This window comes from Nothoprocta perdicaria, unplaced genomic scaffold (genome assembly GCF_003342845.1).
Source record: "Nothoprocta perdicaria isolate Ctin4 unplaced genomic scaffold, notPer1 scaffold_176, whole genome shotgun sequence".
Classification (NCBI taxonomy): domain Eukaryota; kingdom Metazoa; phylum Chordata; class Aves; order Tinamiformes; family Tinamidae; genus Nothoprocta; species Nothoprocta perdicaria.
Window position 1 is genome coordinate 322,699 of NW_020454938.1, and position 22,734 is coordinate 345,432.

At 54.8% G+C, this 22,734-nt stretch overlaps 3 protein-coding genes across 3 annotated transcripts; 2 read left to right on the forward strand and 1 right to left on the reverse strand.

Moving 5' to 3' along the window:
• The first annotated feature begins 772 nt into the window (after positions 1-772).
• On the forward strand, positions 773-4,385 carry PEX11A (peroxisomal biogenesis factor 11 alpha). The gene is made up of 3 exons (XM_026036303.1): positions 773-828; positions 1,040-1,155; positions 2,859-4,385. The coding sequence occupies exons 1-3, from the start codon at positions 773-775 to the stop codon at positions 3,422-3,424; spliced, it is 738 nt and encodes a 245-aa protein (XP_025892088.1). The 3' UTR covers positions 3,425-4,385.
• A 5,140-nt stretch (positions 4,386-9,525) lies between these two features.
• On the forward strand, positions 9,526-16,828 carry PLIN1 (perilipin 1). The gene is made up of 9 exons (XM_026036295.1): positions 9,526-9,602; positions 10,262-10,320; positions 11,432-11,630; positions 12,369-12,451; positions 12,811-13,063; positions 13,386-13,603; positions 14,574-14,729; positions 15,480-15,713; positions 16,431-16,828. The coding sequence occupies exons 2-9, from the start codon at positions 10,276-10,278 to the stop codon at positions 16,791-16,793; spliced, it is 1,551 nt and encodes a 516-aa protein (XP_025892080.1). The 5' UTR covers positions 9,526-9,602; positions 10,262-10,275; the 3' UTR covers positions 16,794-16,828.
• Positions 16,829-18,413: 1,585 nt separating this feature from the next.
• LOC112944794 (ras-related and estrogen-regulated growth inhibitor-like protein) lies at positions 18,414-22,080 on the reverse strand. Its single transcript, XM_026036307.1, has 5 exons — positions 21,957-22,080; positions 21,377-21,430; positions 20,785-20,861; position 20,647; positions 18,414-20,044 (listed from the first exon to the last, which is right to left on the reverse strand). Exons 1-5 carry the CDS (start codon positions 22,078-22,080, stop codon positions 19,620-19,622), a joined length of 681 nt encoding a protein of 226 aa, XP_025892092.1. The 3' UTR covers positions 18,414-19,619.
• Positions 22,081-22,734: the final 654 nt, after the last annotated feature.

The following is a 22,734-nucleotide window of genomic DNA, read 5'->3' on the forward strand; positions in this document are numbered from 1 at the left end:
GGGCGGGCAGTCGGAGCAGGTCTGTTTTATGGAGCCCTTTTCTACCTGCTCCACTGCTTCTGTTGCTCGTGTTTTCACCCGGCACCGGGAATACTGCAGTGCCAACACCCCTGGGCTAAACACCCGGGTGAAAAGGTGAAAGTTTAGGTGTCAGTTTGTATTCCAACCTAGGACAAAATATTTGCAAGCGTGGGCTTGCCCTTCATTAAATACTTATTCAGCCTGAAATAAATTGCAATAAAAATACTAATAACTTTGCAAACAGGTAAATTCACTGCAGCTTGGGCTGAATATTCAAGCCGCTGGGCACATCATTGATTTCTTAAYTCCAGTGTTTGCAGCGTGCCCATGACCACGGCCACTGGGAGCTCAGGCCCTATTGGGCGCTGCCGCACGAGGCGCGGGCTCCTCCGGAGCTGAAAATTCCCAGCAAATTCCCAGACTAACCGGACCTCTTGGGACGGAGCCTCGTGGCGGGCCCAAACGCGGGCGCCCCGCGGGGGAAGGTTTTAAAGGGGACACCGCGCTGCTCGCCCCTCACCTGCCCCACCGCGCGTTACCGGTCGCCTTGGCAACGGCGGGGCGGAGCGCCGCGCTGCGCCGCCCGCCGGGAAACGAGCGCCGCGGCGGAGGGTTCCGGCGGCGCGCGGTGCCGCGGCTCCCGGGGCGGGGAGGCGGCGGGAGCCGGAGCCGGAGCCGGCGCCGTCCCCGGGGAGGAGCCGCCGCCGCGGCCGCCGAACCCGCCGCGCTGCAGCCGCGGGCCGCCGCCGCCATGGAGGCCTTCGTGGACTTCACCAACCGCAGCCAGGGCCGCGACCAGCTCTTCCGGTGAGCGCGGGGTCCTCCCTGCCGCCCCCGGGACCCCCGGGGGGGGAACGGGACGGGACGGGTCCCCCCGTGCGGCGGCCGGGGCTCCGCAGCCGCCCCCCGCTCCGTGCCCGGCCGCCCCGGCCCCCCGCTCGCTCCCGCCGCTCCCCGTGGCTTCATTGCGAGCCGCTTTCCTCCTTTTTTTCCACTTTTTCCCTCTTTTCGCCCGCAGAGCCACGCAGTACTCGTGCATGTTGCTCGGCTACGTGCTGGAGCGCAAGGCTGACGCGGGGAAGCTGGTGGCGAAGCTCAGGCAGCTGGAGTCCGGCATGAGCTCCGGCCGTAAGAGTAAGTACCCGTGTGGGGACAGCCCGTCCGCACCCCCTCCTGCTGTCTGGGCAGCCCCTGAACCCCCGTTTGGGGGTTCAGCTCACCTGGAGCTCCTCACGTGCCGCCCGAGTCGCCAGCAGGCTCTGCTCCGGGCTGGCTTTAGGAATAGGTGGGGATGTCGGGGCTTGTCTGGCCCCTCGAGCCTCCTGCCCGATGAGGCAACGTGAAATCCCGCTGGAAGAACCGGGGAGGCGAGTTAGGAGTCAGCAATCGAAGGTGTCGCCCCGATAAAGCACGGAGGAAATGGCCACAAACTGGAGCGCCAGAAGTTCTGCAGGAGCTGAAGGAAAAGCTTCTTGAGAGCGAGGGTGCCAGAGCCTGGAACAGGCTGCCCGGAGAGGCTGTGGAGCCTCCTGCTCTGGAGATCTTCCCAGCCCGCCTGGCCGCRGCCTGTGCCACGGGCTCCAGGTGTCCCTGCGTGTGCAGGGGCTTGGGCTAGATCATCTCCAGGTCCCTTCCAGCCTTAAGGATTCAGTGATTCAGAGCAGGGGGTTGCGATACAAGGCTGGCGTGCGAGACCTTCTGGCTAATGCCATGAGACAGTCAATGCCAAGGGCTGTCAGCCCAAGAAAAGCACCTCGGAGGGACCCTCCTTCAATATGGGTTTTTGTAGCCTACTTCACATACTCATTTTCTTCAACACTTACACTCTACCAAATTATGTAGCCTGTTGTACTTTTTCCTGATCTGTCCATACGCACCATTTAACTCCATCACAACTGCATCAGTTATTATGTTGTTGCTACAGCTATACTGCATGCTCTCGGGTTAATCTTACACCGCCTTATCAATTAATCACTTCTAACACAATTCTAGTCTATAAGGCATATATTCTAATTTAATATGTTATGTTACATTTGCTTTATTATTCTAATTACCTCTGGAGTATGATAGTTTCTAGGACAGAGGCTATCACCATGCCTGTAATTTTCTTGCTCATAATAAAGAAATCTCTAACAGACCTCAGGTCTAAATTCAGGCCACTTGTAATTACGCTAAATGTGATACTGCCATATCTGTCACTGTTACAGTGCAKCAGCTTATGAGACAGAATTCATCTAGTGCTGTATTAATATTCGTGGAGTGAAATCTAAACAGCACAGAGAATGAAATCAGTCTTGTTGTATAGTATACAACATCTAAATCTATGTCTATGTATATGTAAATGTGTATGCATATGTAAATAGATATGAATTATGCTGTTCTTGCTTGCAGAGAACTGTATGTGCCTCTGAAAAATTCATGGCTGAGGAAAGACTCAATGATCTGCAAGTGAATGAATCACCAGCCTCCAGAGAAGCCTAGAAATATTTGTTCGTGTCACTCTCTTGCTGGCACTGCCTTGTTTGGGGCAGTTGGTCATGTTAGGAAGCGGGTGACAAAGGTTGCAGGACCTGCTATTGAGAGTTGTCTATAGGTCCTGAGCTGCTGCAGGACATTCCTGAGATATTTGCATCCCATGCCTTACAAAAACTAGTTCCTCACCCTGTGGGCTCACAGTTTTCCCAAAAAGAAGACACTTAAATGTATGAATTCCCAAAGACTGATGAGTTTTTGGAAAGCGTATGTGGGCAGTGACACGCAGAGCTCTCCTGCCTAGGGCTGTGTCTGTGTGTGTGYAGAAGGGCAGCTCATTCTAACCTCTCTGGGGTTTCTTGCAGTGTTCAGACTGGGCAACATGGTGCACGCCATGGTGGCAGCCAGGAGGACCGTGCGGCTGCCAGATGTGGTTCCTCGCTTCTGCCTTACCACTTCCAACGTGACCCGGGCCCTGTACTTTGTCTGTGACGGGGTCTTGTGGCTGAAGAGTGTTGGTCTCCAGCCTGACATCGATAAGCAGAAGTGGCACAACTGGGCTACCAAGTGTTACTACTTTTCCCTGCTGATGAATCTCGCCAGAGACTGGTATGAGATCTACTGGAGGTTGGAGGAAGCGGTGTTGAAAAAAACGATGAAACAAAATCCTTCCTGGGACAAAGAAGATCAGGAACTCAGCTGCTTGAAATCTGACAGCTTGTCATCTTTTCTGCTCCTGCTGGTTCAGATATTGAAAAGACATCCTCCTTTGCTGCTAGATATGGTGAAGAATCTGTGTGATCTCTCTGGTCCCTTGGATACACTAGGAATCTACAAGACCAATTCAGGAGTGGTTGGTTTCTGTGGCCTCATCTCCTCTCTGGTGGGGATCCTCACGCTAGCAAGCCCACACCTGAAGCTGAAACAGTGACATAAAAGGGGCCACGTAGTGTGCAATGAGCCAATAACTTTGATTCTCTGTCAGGTTTTATTCCCATATAGCACTTTAAAAATGAAGATATCTCACAGTAATCTCAAGAGGAGGTTTGCCCTCCGAGTAAGTGAATTCTGCTCTGTATCTTTGCAGATGAGTTGGGTACTATGACACACTCTCCAATGGAGTGGAATTGGAAGAAGACAGAATAATATTTCACAAACAGAAACAGGAACCTGGCCACTAGAGGAACATAGCTGCTAGATAAGGAAATATTAATGTTCTCATATTTTAATGTAGGGTTATGAAATAGCACTGAAAACTAGTAGGTTTGTGACTCATAACTAATCATGTTTACACCGGAAAGGTAGAATTCACCAATCAAAGATTCCTACAATCAAATTTCTTAACGTGCTCAGGCAAGTTAGAGACTGTGATTAAAATGTCTTAAATAATATGTGAGTACACTGATTTGGACTGAGAGATTCTGTCATCTATAGGCAGTGGTTTGAATCCAGTGTGATGGGAACCAAAAAAAGTGACATTGTTTAACCTTCCAGTGATCTCTGTGTGACACCCATTGGTGGTACTGGATCCATAGTCCAGTGAGGACCACTTTGTGCCTTAAGAAACCAGCACCTTCTTCTTTTCCTTTGAAAATGTGGACTAAGGACTCTGATTCCTGCAGCAGGCCATGAGTGATGGCATTGCTGAAGGATGATGTATGGGATAAACTTGTCTCAATTTTGATAATATTATGATTTGCAGGGAAGTGGGTTTCCAAAGTTGTGAATCTGGAASCCCTCACTAGCACTGAATTTCCCATTATACACACAGCCTAACTTCCAAGCCCCAGTGATTCCAAGTGCAGCTAATTTCCGTTAATCACACTGTGGTAAGTAATGTGGCTTGTTCTAATTTTACTTGAGAAATTCCAGTCTAATAAGGAGCTTTGGAAGGTTAGGGAGAGAAGGCTGCCTCCAAGCTTGCTGAGTTGGAAGGACTGCAAGGGCATGTTTCCAGCTGTGTAAGTTCCTGGAGGGAAGGGAATGGACCTGGACTTGATACTATCAGAATCCTTTCCGAGAAGAGAAGCTTGTTTTCTGGATTTGGGCATTCATGTTTCACATATTACTACGTGATCTTCTCTACCTCCGTCATGGCCACACGACTTCTTGTGTGTGYGTGTGTGTGTGCTCACCAGCTGAATGGGTTCTACCATTTATCAATGCCTCAGGTTTGCCCTACAACTGTACTTTATTGATCCCTTACCAATCTGGGGATCCTTGCCTGGCAGTTTGGCCTCGGTTATAGAAGAAATGCTGTGTCCTGCTGTCTGACAGTTGCATGAAGTGCAGTCCTTGTTTTCCTAACTTCACTTAGTTCCAACAGCAGCTGAAAAAAATCTTATCAGGTAGGAGAAAAAATTACCCCTTTTCTTCATCAGAGCTAGGCCTCCGTGTTCTGCTGCTTTCTGATCCAAGGACTCCTTGTTTAATTTGCCAGGGGATGTGATCAGAGGTTACTCTAACCAAGGCTAAGGTACTTTGATTGCTTCTGACTCCTGTCTGTAACTAGAAATTAAAGGATGCCACTCTGATCACAAGGAGACCACTGTAGACCTGATATTACAGTGCCGTAGTTTACCTTAAATCGCTTGGAATTATTTTGAATCTAAAGTGTTAGCCAGCCAGTGAAGTGTTTGCAAAAGGAGCTTGCTGGGCAGGATAGTGAAGCRTGCCTGCAAACTGAATGTGGCCCCCAGCAGCACTTCTCTTCAGTATGGAAATGAGCACCACTAAAACAGAGTGTGCTGCCAGTTCACACTGGAGCTTTGTGCAATGGGCAATGGGCTGCCTTCAAGGGCTTCCTCTCCTTTTTAACAGTAGATTTTTTGTTCTTTACTCCATTTGCCTTTGAGCTCCTGGCAATGTGTGGACCCTTCCTTGGCCGGAGTTTGATCCTTAGCCCAGTGGGCAGTAACTGCTGTGAAGGGGTAAGAGGAGYCCTGGTGATCTAGCAAGGGAGGCTTGGCCACCCTCTGCCTGCAGAATTTTATCTTCTTGCAAAAAAACTACATTATGAATTCTTTACAGGGGAGCATTCACATATGAAATATTTCATTGGTTTGCCAACTGATTTCTTTTATTTTTTCCCCTTGTAGCTTGTAGATAAAGGGGAATGGATTAAAATCCTGAGGTGGCCCCTGTGCCCCGTGCAGGAAGTGTGCTGTTTCCCTGCTGTTGGGCAGCCTGGTGCAAGCTCAAGCCAGCCTTTGATATTTCTCCTGTAGAGACTGGGATGGACCTACCCTTGGAGTTGGGGCAGGGAATTTTCAGCCACTTCTCATTACACAGGCTGGAACATACAAGAGTAGCCCTTTTTTACTGGGTGTTAGACACTAATGCTCGCGTTTGTGCTCCGCAGCTGGGGGCTAGTGGTTTAATGTACCTAAATGTTATGTGCCTGAAGCAATAGAAACACAAACCAAAGGAGAGAATCCTTTTAGTGCCTTTTCTGTGTATCTTCTTCTAATACAACAGTTGCAATAACAATGGCTGTTTGAGTACAAGCAATAAACTCAGATGACTACGGCACTGTGTCTGTGTGTGACTTAAGGGGGTGTAGAAAAGAGATGATAAAGCTGGAATCCTCCTTACATCTCTGAATTTTATGAAGGATGATATTGCTAGAGACATTGCCTCTATTCACACTGGGGTTATAGAGCTTTCCTTTCACAGCAGCAAGGTCGCAGTCCAGTTTGTCATAAATCATTTATAATTTCAATCACAAAAACAGTGGGAATGTGCTACGTGAGTACCTGGCCACACTGCATGGGAAATGATGAAGGAAAGAAAGGAAGAAGGGAAAGGACTGAAGGAAAAAAGACATTTTGAGCACTGCCACGAGCTGCCCTTGAGTGCAAGGCAGGAGAGCTGGAGCCTTCTGCTCAGCACAAGCAAAGGCACCATGAAATGCACCTGCATTTTAGTATCTTGTAAACAGCCTTTTGCTGGGATGGGTCTCATTATTGAAGGGTGAATCACTAACACTGATTAACAATGAGTGTCTGTTACTGACAGTGGATCCCTGTTATGTCAGGGATTGAAGGATAGCGTCCCCATTGGGGAGGGGGGTGATGGAACAGGAATAACCATTAAAACTGGGCTCTTGCTGGTAGCTTACTGCTAATGTCYGTCCCTTGCAGCAACAGTGTTGAGAGCTAGGGAGCTCTAAAATGTCTTTTCCTGAACGATACGTGAAGCGACGATTAGCAGGAATTTCTCCTTCTGAATTACTGGTCTCATGTACAATTTGTAATGGGAACGATAAACATGTGAGACGTACAAAGTAATCCTTCTACTCTGCTCACAGGCAAGGGCTACAAGTACTATTTACTAATACTATTACTGCACCTAACATAATATTTAAAGGAACACGTGAAGCTCTCAGGACCCACAGGTGAGCAGCAGGAACAGCCAATGTCCTGAAAAGCAGCGTCTCTGAAGAGGAACCCAGCGAAGCAGCTTCGCAGGGGAAAGGTGACAGAGGGGAACTGAGTGAAAGGTTATCTGCCAAGAGGAAGGCAATAAATTGATCTCTCGAGCCATCCATGAGGCAATAGTTCTATTGCATCAAAGGACAATTAAATCACACAGGAGAGTATTTTTTTAAGTGTAAGCAAATTGAATCACTAAATGGATGGCCTAGGAAGGCAGTCCTTAACAAGAAACTGGACAGACACTAGCAGTGGTTTGGGGGGTGCTGCTCCTGCCATGGGGCACGGGAATGGATTAGCCTCCCCAGGCACCTTCCAGACCTGAGTGTAAAGATCTTTGCATGGTTTGGGAGGTCTGGCTCGTCCCTTCACCACGGTATGTCAGTGGGCACAGAGGAGATGGCAGAGGGAAGCATGTTAATGTCGGGCTTCCCTGCAGCACCTGGTGCAGGGAGCCCGGATCTCAGCTCCCGGGACACAGAGCCCTGGGGATTGCAGTGGGCAGCRGAGCCGGCTGATACCTTTGCACTGCAGTGTGGGGCTGGCGAGGCCTTTGCCCTCAGGAACAGGAGGGCTGAGGCAAGCGGTTAGTAAGGCAAAGGCTATGCAGGCTGCTAATCCCGACTAAGCTTAAGGCAGAGAAAGACAGATAAATGGCATTTTTACCCAGGCCAGCAAAGCTGGCACAAGCTTCGGTGTAAAAAGAGCATGCGATGAAGTTCCGAGCGGGCTGCTGCCCTTTGTCCCGCTGCGTGCAGAGCAGTGACTCACGCTCCACGGAGCAGCAGACGGTTGCAGCTTTTCCCCTACTTGGCTGCCTGTCCCTCCATGGCAGCGGCTGAGCCCAGCTCGCTGGCCTGCGAGCTCGGCAGAGCTGCAAACAGTCTCCAAAAGCAGGGAGGAAAGGAAATATTTTCCTCCCCTGCATGGCTTTTCCACTCACATGTGGAGGCCAGGAGTGGGGAGCCCACGCAGAGGTCCTGGGTGCTGTGGGTGCCACCACGTTATCCTGTGTGAGGGCACCCTGGGGTGTTCAGGGGCTGCATCCCACTTGCTCCTTCCCTGACGCTCAATGTGGGGACCCACACGCCAAGGCGTCCCCTACTCGTGCTGTGCTGAGGGCTGAGGGCACTCAGCACACTTGTGCCAAGAGGCAACGTGACTGCTACCTGCATCTGTCATCTTCGCAGGTCCCTTTATTTCCGTGTCCTTTGGCTCTGCTCTTTCCAGAATGTTGTCCAAGTCATATCAGCGCAGCTCTTCTCTAGTGGAGTAGAAGTGGCCTTGATCTCTTTAGTCAATAACCAAGCACACCGCTTCTCAAATGAGTTTCCTGTTCTTTTCAGTCGATAGGACACGCTGTTTTGTAATGTGTGATGTGGTTCAGCAGGTGTCCCTGCTAAAGGCTGAGGAGCAGCAGCAGCAAGAGCAGAGCCAGCGGGTCAAGGGTGCTGGTTCATCCTCTGTGCTGTACTTGTGAGGCCACATCCAGAGCAATGGGTCCTGCTTTGTCCCTCCCTGTCACCCCAGTAAAGATGCTGACAATCTGGAGAGAGCCCAGCAGACTACTTGGGGGTAAAATGCTTAAGGGCATGGAGCACCTGCCATACAAGCAAAGGTTGGAGCACAGACTTTTCTCAGAGGTGGACGGAAGAGGGACAAGGTGGTAGGCACAAGTTGTAACAGAGGAACTTCCAGGTGGACACAAAGGAAAAAAATCCTTGAACATCAGTGTGGCATAGCAGAGAATTGGGGCCTGGAGAGGTGAGGATCTCCCCAACACAACTTAAGAGCCTCCTTGCCAAAATCTTCAGGGAATTTTTTTAGACTGGTCTGAGAACTCTTTTTCTTTCACATCTTATTTGACCTGCAGCTGCCTTCTGTATAGTTGGCCATACTTGCAAATCTTCCTTTTTTGCAGATGTGTCCATACACTCTGGCAAGGATCAAACCATTGAAGAGGTGAGACAACAGCCAAGTGCATGGTCTCAGTGTCCCAATGTCTTTTCTATAGGTTTGGCTCCTGTTCCTTGTGCATAAACTCTTCTGGGTAGGAGCTATGTGCTCTCTCTGTGTTGTCTTTACCAGTGCAACATGTTCCTGGTCCGTTGCTGGAGACTGTAGATGCTACAGAAACCCGGAAAGGTTGTTATCTCTTCTGCACCCATTTGCACTGCTACCTAGACTGAGATCTGTGGGGAAAACTGCTGCTATCTAATCGGTTTTGCCCCCATCTGGCTGCCCGCTGCTCATAGTCTTGTTGCTCGCGAGACAAAGTCCAGGGATAATTTCTCTTCATGTTGTTTGGTAGAGTAGGATTAAACTCACATACCTCCCAGTTACATCCCAGCTTCTGGACTCCGCTGCRAGCGGGACAAAGGGGATTTCTGCAGTTGGCTGTTCCGAAGGAGCCTGGCTCCAGGGGCTGTGTGCCCAGTTTCCACAGCAACCCACCAGCTCCAAGCCCGCGCAAGGGGCAGGGAGGTGGGGCCCTGCCTGGTCCTGCCTGGAGCATCACCCATCCGTGCCACAAGAGCCACGGCCACCACGCTCCGCTCTGCTCCACGCACAGTGAGTCCTGCTGCCACCGAGGAACGGCTGCAACGGGGACGGGGACAAGGACTGCCTGCTCTGCCCGCGTTGGCTCCTGCTGAGAAGAGGAAGGCTGTGCTGGAGGTGGGAGCTGCAGGAGTGCAGCTGGGAGGCTCAGCCAGGGACGATGGAGATGGGTGTTTTGCAGGAAGGCACCTCCAGCTGGGKTTGTCCTGGGCACACGGGAGAGCTGCAGACCCTGCTGTGCTGCAGCCGCAGAGCAGCCCACGGGTGGGAGCTGTGAATGTGGGCAGGGGTCACACTGCCTTGGTCCCACACAGCCCTGCATCCCGACCGCAGCCTGTCAGCTCACTGCTTCCATCCTGACTTCTCAACCTCTTCCAGTCTTCACCTGCATCTGTCATTCCAGCTCCTTCCCCTTATTTTTTCATGYGAATCCATTAGTATTTCCCAATCCTCGTTGCGCTGACTTTTCCCTTCAGCRTCTCCAGTGCATTTTATTCTGCCCTGTTAGAGCAGGAGCTTTAGCACTTCCCAACTAGATGCCTGTCAGCCCCTTCTTTGTGCCTGCGGGTGTTAAGACATGCAGAGATCTGTGTGGAGTCATCAGCTTAGGAGGTAAAGAGTGAGGCATGAGGCAATGCCCCRACCACAGCACCCATGGGAGCCGCATGTCTGAGCCCGGCTCCCAGCCCAGCACAGTCCAGGCAGCAGGAACGAGCACCACGAGCCCAGGAGCAGCCCTGCCTTCCAGGTCTSCAGCGCTCACCCTTGCATTGCAGGTGCACGTGTCGCAATGACGGCCAAGAAGAACCCGGCTTTGCCAGCTGGAAGTGCCAAGGTAAGTGCGGGAAGGAGGGACAGGGTGGAAGGGTGTGAGAAGTGGCAGCTGCTTCGTGCTGGCTGGGCTAGATGACTGAGTTGTGCCTGGTGCTGTCTCTTGCATCGCTGTGTTATCTTTACATAGATCTGAACTGGTAATATAGAACATCCATCAAAGGAGAGCAGGAAAATCTTTAGGAAAACTGAAATTAAACAGTTCAGAATGGAATTACCTCTGACCCGATAGGAGCCCTCAGCAATCCCCCCAGCAGTGCTACTCCCTTACCTTTGTCTCCTTTTTGGACCACCAAGCCCCAGCACTCACACTGCTGTGAATGCAACACATCTCGCAACAACCAGAGCCCTGGGGGAGCTTAATGTGGCCTTTGTGAGACTGCTGGCTCCAGTTCAAGCCAAAGGAGCAGCAAATACTGCTATTGTCCAACATGGGAATTCGAAGTCCATCTGCAGCTGCAAGCAGGACATTATCCAAATTCAACCTCTTACCTATTTGCGATCAGGTCTTAGAGAGCTCTGCTGAGCCTTTCTTCTAGGCATGACTCTTACCAAAGCGCTCTGTACCGTCAAAGGTAGACCCGCTTCTCTCTCTTTCTACTGTGTGAGGTCCRTGCGTCTTTGCTGTCGCTCTGGTGACAGCATGGACAGGACAGGTGACAGTTCTCAGCTGCTTGGGCAAAATGGACTTTGCTGATCCAAGCGCAGGAGCAACGACTGGGTCAGAGGGGAGAAGCAGCAGAGCAGGATGGAAAGCTGGATAGTCAAGCTGGCTGTTTTAGGGAGATTGGAGGAGAGGGGACTGTCACCCCGTCCAGCTCTGTCTATGGCACCCCTGATCCTTCAGCAGCAGCCGGCCTGGTTTTCCAAGACTAGGGGGTAGGCAAAATAGATGGGAGACCTTCTCTAGTGCCATCTTCCATCCCTCTACTTCCCTGAGCATCTCAGAGTTGATACAGGAATGTGGGGAGCTGTTGGATGGTAGTTGGGRTTCAAGAAATGCTCCATGGTCATGGCAATGTGTGAGGTGACACCAGCGTCCAAATTATGGGGCATTTCTCAGGGAACAGTGGTTCTTGGCTGGCTCCTAACTGCCTCTGGCCCGTGTTGCRCAGGAGAACGTGCTGCAGAGGGTCCTGCAGCTGCCCGTGGTGAGCTCGACCTGCGAGAGCCTGCAGCGGAGCTACGCCAGCACCAAGGAGGCGCACCCGCTCGTGGCCTCCGTGTGCGACGTCTACGAGCGGGGCGTGCAGGGCGCCGGCGCGCTGGCCGCGTGGAGCGTGGAGCCCGTGGTGCGCAGGCTGGAGCCGCAGCGTGAGTGTGCGCCGCGCCCCGCGCGCCAGGCCCATGGCGGCGGCGGCCTCCTGGCAGCCATGGCAGCGGCCGCGCAGGCCACGCTGCGGCTGGAGAGGGCCCCGGGCTGCTCTTGGCTCCCGCGGGCCCCGCAGCGAGTGGCTGGGCTGGGCTGAGGCCCTTCAGGGTGACAACTGCTCCACTTGTCCCCTAGACCCCGCACGCCAGGGGAGGGTCCCCAGGGAGGGCAGTGCCCGGCACGCACCTACATGCTGTTCCCAGCACGAAACCCTCCGTGGGCTGCCATGCAGGGGCAGCCATGTGGCCCTGGGCTGCCAGCCGCTTGCCAGCTCCGGCCGGGCGCCTTTCCCAGCCCTGCCGCGCTGTCCTGTGGCCCACGCTTCTCTCTGAACAGGGATATCAGCCGGTCTCCCTCCCGCCTCGCCCCAGGCCCGCCCAGCTCCACTGTCCAGCTTCTGTGAGGGCAGGGAATGGGTGAGAGGGGCTGGCCGCAGCGCAGGCAGCTGCAGGAGGAGAACTCGAACAGATCAAGGCTCCTACATGGTGTGGGAAGTCACCAAGGCTGCCATTAAAGGGCTGGCGCTTTGCCCATGGTGTCCCATGCTGGATATCACTTGCACTGCCATGCATGACCCCTCAGCGCAACCCAGGGGCTGTCAGGACGTCCTCTCTCTGCGTCCTAGGCACCTCTCCAGGCATTTTCTCACCAACCCAAATTCATGCTTTTGCCCAAGGCAGTTGCTGTTGCCAACGACCTGGCTTGCCGGGGCTTGGACCACCTGCAGGACAAGATCCCAGCCCTCCAGTACCCAGTGGATAAGGTGAGTGATAGACCGGTCCATCTGCAGAGCCACCATCACTCATCTTGCAGGGCTCCGTTCTCCTTTTCTCCTGCCTCCTGATGTGGCTGTGAGTCAGTGTTGACAGGCTGTTCAGGCAGGCAGAKGGGGCTCCTTGAGAGGCACCTCTAGTCAGAGCACAGCTGGAGTCACTTGCATTCAAGTCTGTGCCCCATCCCATCCAACTGCCTTCAGTCCAGGCTGTAGGGATGTGTAACCCCCCTCTTGGKGCTGCCTTGAAGCCACCTGCACACACAGCCGTGGTCCCCATGGGTCGCTCTGGCTCATCCACCCTGCCTGGAGCACCCTGGAAGGGCGCTTCTCCATGTCTGCACCCGCAGCTTGCATACGACCTGAAGGACACCATCTCCTCCCCGCTCCAAAGCGCCAGAAACTCCATTTCCAGCACCGTGGACAAGGTCATGGAGATGGCAGCGGAGGGTTATGAGAGGACCAGGAGCACGGTCGAGACCACAGCAAGGTACACGAGGAGGAACTCGATGAGCCAGATGGCAGCCGCAGGGGTGGACACGGCGCTGGGAGGGCTGGAGAAGCTGATGGAGTATCTCCTTCCAGAAGAGGACGAAGAAGCAGGTAGTGCTGCCTCCCACAAAGCCACCGCCTCCGGCAAGGTCATGGGAAACGTGTGCATGGGTGGGGAGGGAGGGCTCTGAATCTGCTTTGGACAATTTACTGCCCTTTCATCTCTTGGGGATCAGCAGGAAAACATGCTTGGGTGGATAAAAGGAAATGGAGGGAATGAGGCTGTCCAAACACATGGGTGCCTGTCTCCTGCTGCTCAGATGCAGTGTTTCCATGGGGGGATAATGTCCCTTGGGCAGCCCCTTGGTGTGGGACTGTTGCATCCTGCCAGGACGTAACCACCTTCTGCTGGTTCTGTGTCTTCTGCCCTCAGATCACAAGCCCACGGGGCTCCGCAGGTCAGCAGCAAAGCCCTGCCAGGAGCAGCCCAGCCTTTCCAAGGCTCCCAGCGCTCCGAGCAGCCCCAGCACCCTGGGCCGGATTGGAGCCCTCCTTAGCACCGTGTCCCAGCGCACTTACCAGCAAACAGCCCAAAGCCTCCAGCGCGCCAAAACCAAGGGGCAAGAGCTGGCCTCCTGGATCCCCATCGTGGTGAGTGCCACAAACCACCCGCCAAGGCTGCCCATTACCACGGGAGCTAATTGCTAGGGGGGAGGTTAATAAAACACCCACTTTCTGCAGCATCCTGAGCCACAGGCATAGACCGAGCCCACGCACCCACTGCATCCATAGCAGGAGCCAGCGCAGCTCTGCCCTTCCCCAGCGTGCGGGGAAGAGCCCAGCTCTGAGACAGTCATTGCTGTTTTGAAAGTATCCTCCGTGCTAAGCTGGAAGAACTGAGCGGACCCATTGCTTCTGGTGCTTGCAGGCAGGGTCCCGGGCTCCAGGGAGGATCTGCTCCCTGCAATCTCCATGCCATCAGCATACTCCCATACATAATTTTTGCCATGTTAGCAGACTAAGTTATTTTTAGCTGGCTCCAAATGTATATCACTGATTTATGGCCTTGCCATAATCCTCCCCAAAGCAGAAATCCCCGCCAGCAGCCTGATAGAATCAGGAGCAGAGATGCCCCTTGCCTTGCGGCTCCCACTGCATTTGCTGGGATGGGAACCCCTTTCCTTGACCTCTGCCAGAATCCCAGACCTCCCTGCTGCCTTGAGGACTTCTTCCCACATTCATCTCCGCCCTGTTCAGCCCCTTGGCCTGCCAGGGGATGCCTGGGGACTGCTAAATCCTCACTATGACACATGGAGCAGGACAGGGCAAACAGGCTGAGAGGAGACGCATCCTCCTGCTGGGCTCCACTGCGGTGTGCAGGGTGGCACATGCATTGGCACCACACTGGCAGCGGGGTTTGCCCCAGGGGGTGCCAGGCAAGGCCTCCTTGAGTGCAACCTCATGCAAGCCCTGGGGCAGCTCCACCTTTGGAGTCGGAACAAGCGGGGCTGCCGCGTGACGTGCGCTCGCCTGGTGGCTGCAGGGCCGCGTGGAACGGGACGGTGCCCGGACGGCCCTGAGGCCGCGGGGTGTCAGCGCTGCCTCTCGCTCCCCGTTGCAGGGCAGCTTGGTGAGGCCGAGTGCAGCCCCGGCGCCGCTCACCCGCTCGCAGGGCCACAGTGCTCCGGCCGGCTGCCCCAGCCGCAGGCAGAGCCAGGCGCCAGCGCAGGAGCAGGAGAAAGCGGAGAGGAAGGAGGAGGAAAACGTCACCAATGAGGTACGGGGTGGAGGGGCAACCTGCCCTGCTGCGCTGGGGGGTGTCCCAAAGCCCCCTCCCAAGCTCACAAGGGGGACTGGGACCCACATGCCCTTGGGGGCCAGGCTCACACCACCATATGCCGTGGGGACCAGAGGCTCAGAGCTGAACATGAAGCCCATGGTCCCATGGTGACCAAGCCATGACAGGCCTGGTCACCTTCCCTTGCTCTGTTGTCCAAGGGAAAAGCCAAACGGCTTTTCTGCCCACCAGCTCTCTTCCAAGGGGGAACACAAGCTGGGGGACTGAGTCAATGGGACAGAGGACCTGGAAAAAGACTCCGCTGCACAGCTGGGGGCTGCCGACAGCCTCTGTGTGAGGCAGGATGGAGATGCCTGGATTCCCTGAATCCGCGGAGCCTGTTGCAGTGCAGAGCCCGGCAGAGGCGGGAACGTTCCCTTCGCGGCGGCTCTGCGGGGCCGTGGGGACGGGAAGCTGCTGCAGGAGGTCGGGGCCCTGCCCTGGGAGAGGCCGAGCGGCAGAAACGCCGTGCGGGGATGTGCAGCCCCATCCATGGAGCCTGTGAGCGGGAAGCAGGGAACCGCCTCAGGGCAAAGGGCCGCAGGGGCTCTTGCAAAGCCAAGGACTGTGATCCTGTAGGGTCAGCTCAAGCTGCTGAGGGGCTGCAGGGGATGCAGAGAGCTCAGGGCTGCGTTTGTCTGGACTGTGACGGACACCAAGCAGAGTGTCTGAGGTCCTTTCTCTTTGCAGGCAGGGGAAGGTCCCAGGCTGGTGGGCAGCGTGGCTCAAAACCTACAAACCGCCTACGTTTCTGGCATCTCCAGCGTGAAGAAAGTCCCTGCGGTAGCTTGGGATGCCGCGGAGGGTTTGATCCTGTTCACCCCACGCAGGCTTTCCAAGGCCATGGAGACTGTGGATGCTCTCGGGGGAACCCTGGTCAGTGCCCCCAAGCATCTGCTGGGCACCCTGTACAGCTACGTGCCGGTGAGTTTGTGCCCTGCGCTTTGTCGAGACCCCCAGGAAGGGTGTGTAAGGTGCCCATGGCCAGGCCAGGTCCTGTTCATCTCCGACGAAATCCCCACTTCTTTCCCTTCTTGAGCAGCTTCCTCATATCGCACCCCTCCATATCGGGCAGTGCCAGACAGCAGGGAACTACCCGGAGCAGGGCATGGGGGATGTGGCTGGGACACCTCAATCCCGACCTTCTCCCAAGCACCCCCCTCCTCAGCCTCAAAAGCAGTGACAGAGAGTCCTCGCTGGCCCCACAGCAGGGAGCGGGGTCAGGCAGCTCATCCTAAGCTCATCCTCACACAGCTCATCCTAACGCCCCTCGTCACACGCACCTGCCCGTCCCCGGCAGACATCGCGGGGCCGCTCAGTGCCTTTTGCACAGGCAGTCGCAGCTGAGAGAGACAGTTTGTGCTCAAGTCTGCAGAGGCAAAAGTTCAGGCTGAGTCCATGTCCCCGTCTTCCTCTCTCCTCCCTTGGGTCTTACAGATTTTGTGGGACTGAACTTAAYGGTTGGATTTTTTGGCTTGGAGACTTGGATGATCCAGGGACAGCTGGTTTGGGGCTGTGTTGTTTTGAGGGTCTGAGCTGGTTTGCATCTCCCAAGGGAGGAACAGGGGCTTCTCCTCCACCTGCAGCCCCCCTGGGAGCAGGGATGCAACGAGCTGAGGTGCTCACCCAGACTCCCTTCAGCTCCGCAGGCAGTCGGTGAAGGAGGACGAACCGGCTCGCGGGAGCAAACCCAGCAAACCAGAGCAGAAGGAGGAGGATGCCAAGCCGGCCTCTCCCTCCTCCGAGGAGAAATCCCAGCTGAAAGGAGACTGGAGGATGTACCGCGGCCACCACCCCTTCTCCTACCTGGGCCTCGAAGACCCCCTCTTCATCCGCCACAACCTGTATCGGAGCCCCGAGCCCGAGGGCCTTCTCCCTCGCAAATCCGCCTTCACCCCGTACAGCAGGCGGGTGAGCGAGGGCTCCTACCGCTTCCATCCTGAGGCCGTGTATTCCCGGGCCTATTACTCCAACCTCTACGGCAGCCCCTACAAGAAGGAGTGAGGCRGCGCGGGCAGGCACGAGGCAGCGCTCTCAGCCACGCCAGCTCGCTCCTCTTCGTGCTTTGCCGGCCACAAACCACTGCCCTCAGCATCTGCCCTCGCCAGCTACCCCCACAYGCGGCTCTGTCCCCCCAGCCCCGCAGGGACACAGGGAAGAGAGGGCGCTGGAACYGGGCGTGAAGCCGAAGGGAAAGGGGCTGTGTTGGCCCTGGGGCGGGTGCCTCAGGGGACCTGGCAGAAGCTGGAATTAAATGGTTGTGTCCTCTCTTCCAGACAAAGGAAAGGCACCAAGCTAGCTAGTCCTGCTGACAATTTGCAGTAGCCAAATCAGAAATATAAAGACTGGTCTATTCTGCTTCTACTAGAAGAGTCATCAGGGCTCTCAAGCATATACTGTAAGTCTCCTCTAGCCTTGGTTCAAGCAAGCAAATTTTATGTCTTTAAAAAGGCAGCCATCCACCCAGGTACCCCTGAGACTGTAATAAAACCTGAGGGGCACTTTGTCCACAAACTACCCTCTCTTCCCACATACCCAACAGACACAGGAGAGAATCTCCTTTCTGCTCTCGGGATGGTGACAGGGGTAGGTGACAAGTTGTGCAGTGGGAATTTACTGCCTTGGGGAGTGCAGTGGGGCCAGAGAGGAGAGACTAAAGGCAGCAAGAAGTTGTGAGAGGAAGAGAGTAGGTGGGGAGGATACTAGAAATGAGAAGGAGATGTGGAAAGACTGGGGAGGCCTGAAAAAAAGAAGGAAAAGAAATAAGCCTGGGCTGGCATCAGGCCCCCTGGTTCTTGGCAAGCAGAGATTGTAGCAGAGAACATCACTGTGAGAGATAAGCGAGGWCAGCAAAGCCATCAAGTGCCAAGCAAGGTCAGACTGGTTCCTCACCCTCTTCCATCTTCCATCCCACCTTGCAGAGTCTGTCTCTGGCCCCACTTTGCTCTTCCCAAGCTTCTCTGGGCACTGTGCTTGACAGACCCCAGTGACAGGCAAGGTTCACAAACAGGAATGCCCCAGGGATCAGGCTCCTCATCCCCCAAGAATGATGGTAGGGCCCTGGAGTCATGAAGAAAACTTGTGACCATGTGTGGAGCTCCTGGAGCCCCTCTCTCCTGTCTGACTGCCTGATTTCCTGCAACGCACTCTTCTTCTTACTGCAGTAATAAACCTTCTTTATTTGCCATTTGCTCAGTTTCTTTGTGTGAATGAACCGGGGTGGCTGCAAGGGCACTAAGAGCCAAGAGCCAAGCAAAGTGAGAGCCAGCACGGAGGGAGGGGGGRCAGGAAACCTCACTGCCAAGTTGTTAAGGCAGGGACAGTGAGATCCTGAACRTGCATGGACAGGTTTGTTAGCTGCATCTACACAGGGACCCAGAAAGGAGCTGGAAATACCTGCAGAAGGCAGCCAGGCACAGAAGTGTCTGCCTTTTGTGGTGCCCAACAGGTGCTTTCCCACACCTTGAGTGCAAATTCAGTCGTGAAGAGCCTGGGGCTTTCTGCCCAAGGAGATTTATTCTGTTTACAGTGGGGCATTAATAGAGAAATCCCCATCTTCATTACACACACAGGCCTCTTCCTGCATGCCGCATTCCCAGGCATCCCAGAGGCCTTGCAAGGCACTGGTGAAGGCTTTGGGGGAGAGACAGGGAAAAATGCCTTCCGGTAGTATGGAGTTCAAGGATGGGCCCGCAGGTCTGTGAGAGTCCAGTGTTCCTTTTCCCAACTTCCCTTCATTTTCAGGAACAGCAGACATGGCTTCTACAGGAGGACTGGGAAAACCAGACACACTCTACAATACCACACGCTGGGAAAGAGCCACACAACCGATTTTCCCAYACACAGTCTATATGTTATTAGAACAAAGGAAACATCCGTTGGCAGCAGGACTCACAGTTCAAAAGCAGAGCAGTGCTCAGAAGCCCAGACAAGAGGCAGATGGGACTGGAGGCCACACAGTCCTCTTCGAGGTCCTTCAGGGTCGGGTGATATGGCAGGATTGGAGATTCCACAGCCGGCTCAGCATCGGCAGGCACTCAATGGAGAAAACCCCATCATGCCAGCTAGTTGGTTGGGAAAATGAACAGAAAAGTGAGAGCAGATCAAGGGTTACAGAAAAGGGGATGCTGACAAGTATCATGGACAGAAGTAACTGGAATCTTGCAGAAAGAGCATATCCAAGACCCAGGATGAGTGGAGGAGGCAGGCAGTACTGCCAGTCAGCAGTTTATTCTCTCTGCTCAGTATCAGTCAAGGCACTTTTCTGAAGAAGACACTGAGGAAGCTCCAATGCTGCCTGGAATAGCAGCAAAGGGACCTGGTGATTTCCAGCACTGCAGGAACGAAGGAGAAAGCAGGAAGCACCTAAAAATATTCTATGGCAAACAGGAAAGGTTCTGCCACAAAGCATGAACCACCATAGAGCCGAAAGCCTCACTGGGGGCCTACAGAGACSATGTACTGAATAATGACATGTCAGACATGCCTACGAAAATGCAGCTGGAGCCCCTGCCAAGGCAGCATCTCAGCAGTGAGCACRGGGACAGTGCTGGGTGGATTCACAGTTTCAAGCACTCCCATGATGGACATGGAGCCCAGGCCCACTGAGGGGGTCTTGTCTCCATCACTACAGAAAGGCTCTACAGTCCTCAGCTGCACTGGCTTAAATGTCTGGAAACCTAGATCCTGACGTTGGGATGTAATTGAGGAAAGCATCATTCTTATCAAATGTGCGTCCGTTTCCAAAGGCACCCAAGGAGGAGGCTCCATCCAGCCAGGCACTGCTGAGCCCAGCGGGCAGCAGCAGAGAAGCAACGTGCTGGCCCCAGCTCAGAGGGAGTCTGTTCTTTTCCGGGCAAACACAGCCGACATGCTCTTGACGATGCCCYGGATCCTGGTACCCCTTTTCAGCGCCAGCCTGTTGTCAGGGATACGCTCAGCCAGCCCGTGGAAGACCACGAGGGCCCCGTGATAGGCCTCAGCGGCCGAGACCTCATAGAAACCRCAGTCCAAAGAGAGGGCCAGGAGCCAGCCCTCCTCGCTGGACACCACCCTTTGGTGGTGCAGGTCCCGCTTGTTGCCCACGATGACGATGGGCACCTTCTCCTGGCTCATACCCTCCTTGGCGGCCTTGATGACCTGGATTTTGAGGGGCAGGATGTTGAAGCTGGCGCGGTCACAGATGCTGTAGACCAGGACAAAGCTGTCCACCCACTGGATTTGCTTTTCCTCGGAGGAGCCCTCATCTGCCTGGTCTTGGGGAAAGAGAAAAGGGACAGGAGCAAAACGGTAGGGTTAAACACAGAAACAACTCCCAGTGAATTGCCAAAGAGGATGTTAGTGCTGGAAAAGTTCCCTGGCCCACAGGGCTGGGATACAAACAGAAATATTGCCCTTGTTGGCCAATTTTAGGGTTTACCACCCTGAGCTACAAKAATCAGCAACTGCAGGGCAGACATTTCTGCTTTTATCACTACAGGGCAGGCTTGCTTGCCAGAGACTGAGCTGGCACCACAGGGCAGACGGATACTGAAGGAAAGGTTTATTTATCCAGCTCCCTCCCAGCCTGCAAGCAGGCAGGGTGCAGGAATCCTGCAGTGCTCTACAGTTCAGGGAGACACCAAAGMGCCACTCGGGCTCTGCAGCTCTGCGAGCAGGCCCAGGAACAGCCCCATGGCGCTGGCACAGGTTGGCACCCCCACGTTACTAAACAGATAGGAAAAAGAGGGAATTACCGTGTCAGCCCCCACTGTCCTCCTCAGTGAGAAAACTGCAGGCTCTGATGACTACTGCTGGACTGTGAACAGCGTCACCATCCTTTACTCCGCAGGCAAAAAGGGTTCAGTTACCTACAGACCCTCCACTGAGCAAGTCTGAAATCAAAGATTTGCTCAGCTGGTGCTTCCAGTAGGTCACTCTCCGTCTGTAATCKTTTAGGAAAGGGTAGGTTTTTCTCCTTGGAGTGAAACATGCAACACAAGCGGAGTCCTCTCACCTGTGAATATGGGACATCGCAGATGTGGAAGAGAATCTCTCGGCCGTCCACRGTCAGGTTGTGACTGTAGATGAATTCTGCCAAAAAGCAAGAACGAAGGTCATTGTCTTCATAGACTCCAGAGACTGTTCCCTCAACCAGGCCTTTTTCTCCCGRGGACAAGCCAGTCACATCCACTCTGATGACATTGCCTGTCCKGTCTATGTGGAGATTGAACACCACAAGCAAGGTCTAAGGGCCCTTTATGTGGAGCAGCAACCATGCAGAGCGTTTTGGTCCCTGGGACAGAATTACCTCCATCATAGGCACACCAAGCTGCCCAGGTAAGTCACCTCTGCCCCAGCGTTCAGTCCATGAAGAACACGGCCATCAGTTCCCCCCATCACAAACCATTGAAACCATAAGAAACATTTCTGAGGTCAAAAATAMGCCCTGGAAAAAAACAGCCCTTGAAGCCTTCTGGGGGCAGGTGAAGGCTGCAGAGAAACAGGGAGAGCAAACAACAAAATCCTGTATCCAGAATCAGGCTCGCTTTCTGATTTCCCAGTASCCAGTGCTGAGCTAGCAGGACTGCCCTCGCTCTGGCACTCACCCATGTCTCCGTATTCCCCGATAAAACGCCTGGTGAGGAAACGCACAGTCAAAGCTGCAAAGAGGAGAAGGAGAACCATGAAAACAACCCTGAGTATTAATGATCTCTATTGGAGGCCCAGGCAAGCTCAGCTTGGCCCCTGCCACAGTCAGGCACCATCCCCCTGGTAGATTCCCACTGTCAGGAATGTCCTCTGGATCTTCTGCCTTGTGTTTCCTTCCAGACATCGGCAGCTCTGCAGGCAGTGCGGGGCAGATGCAGAGYGGCACATGCAGGGACTGCAGTGCATCCAGGGACTGGGACACATCCAGGACTGCAGCACATCCAGGACTGCAGCTCGCAGYTCCATCCAGCTGCACAAGGGCTCTGCTCAGCTTCCCACCTCGGATCCCAGAAGTGCCCCATGAACCCAGTGCCAGTTGCCCCAAACCAGCCCCCTGAGCCRCATGCTTGGCCCATAGCAGCATCGCTTCCTCTGTCTCACTCCCGGCTCCACAACAGCACTTTTGACCTTCTTCCATGGGATAAAGGGAAAGCAGCCGCCGGCCACCCTCCCTCCCCGGGCTCCCCCGTCTCTCACCTGACTTGCCCACGTTGTCCGCCCCCATCACTAGCACGTTTGCCTCCGCTTTCAGGGCGGCGGGGCCGGGCGCCTCGAGCAGGGCCGGGTGCTGCTCCCTGCGCAGCGGGAGCCGCAGACCCATGTGGGCCAGCGCTGGCGCTCCCCGCTCCGCTCGGCGCAGCAGCCGCTTCCCACGGCRCCCAGGGCATCCGCGGGGACCGAACCATTCCCAGCAAGCGGAGGGGAGGGTGTGGCGGGAGCTACGGAAGATTAAAAATTTTGTTATCAGCCACATCAGCCCAAGCGCCGGCCCCTGGGCCYGGCCCCGCCACCCCCAGAGCGGGAGCGGGCGGCGCAGGGAGGGAACAGCCGAGGGCAGCGGCTGCTCCGCAACACACATCCCGATGGATACCGCCGCTCTGCAATGCACATCCCAGGGGACATCCCGAGGGCAGCGGATGCTCCGCAATGCACATTCCTGGGGACATCCTGAGGGATACAGCTGCTCTATGATGGACATCCCGAGGGACATCCCGAGGGCAGCGGGTGCTCCACAATGCACATCCCGATGGATACAGCTGCTCCACAATGCACATCCCAAGGGACATCCCAAGGGCAGCGGGTGCTCTGCAATGCACATTCGTGGGGCATCCCGAGGGACACAGCTACTCCACAACACACATCCCTGGGGACATCCCAAGGGCAGCGGCTGCTCCCCACGGCTTCCCACGGGGCCGCACCGCGCCCCGACGGGGCGGCTCGGGCCGAGCCCCGACCCCCGGCCCCCGCGGCCGCC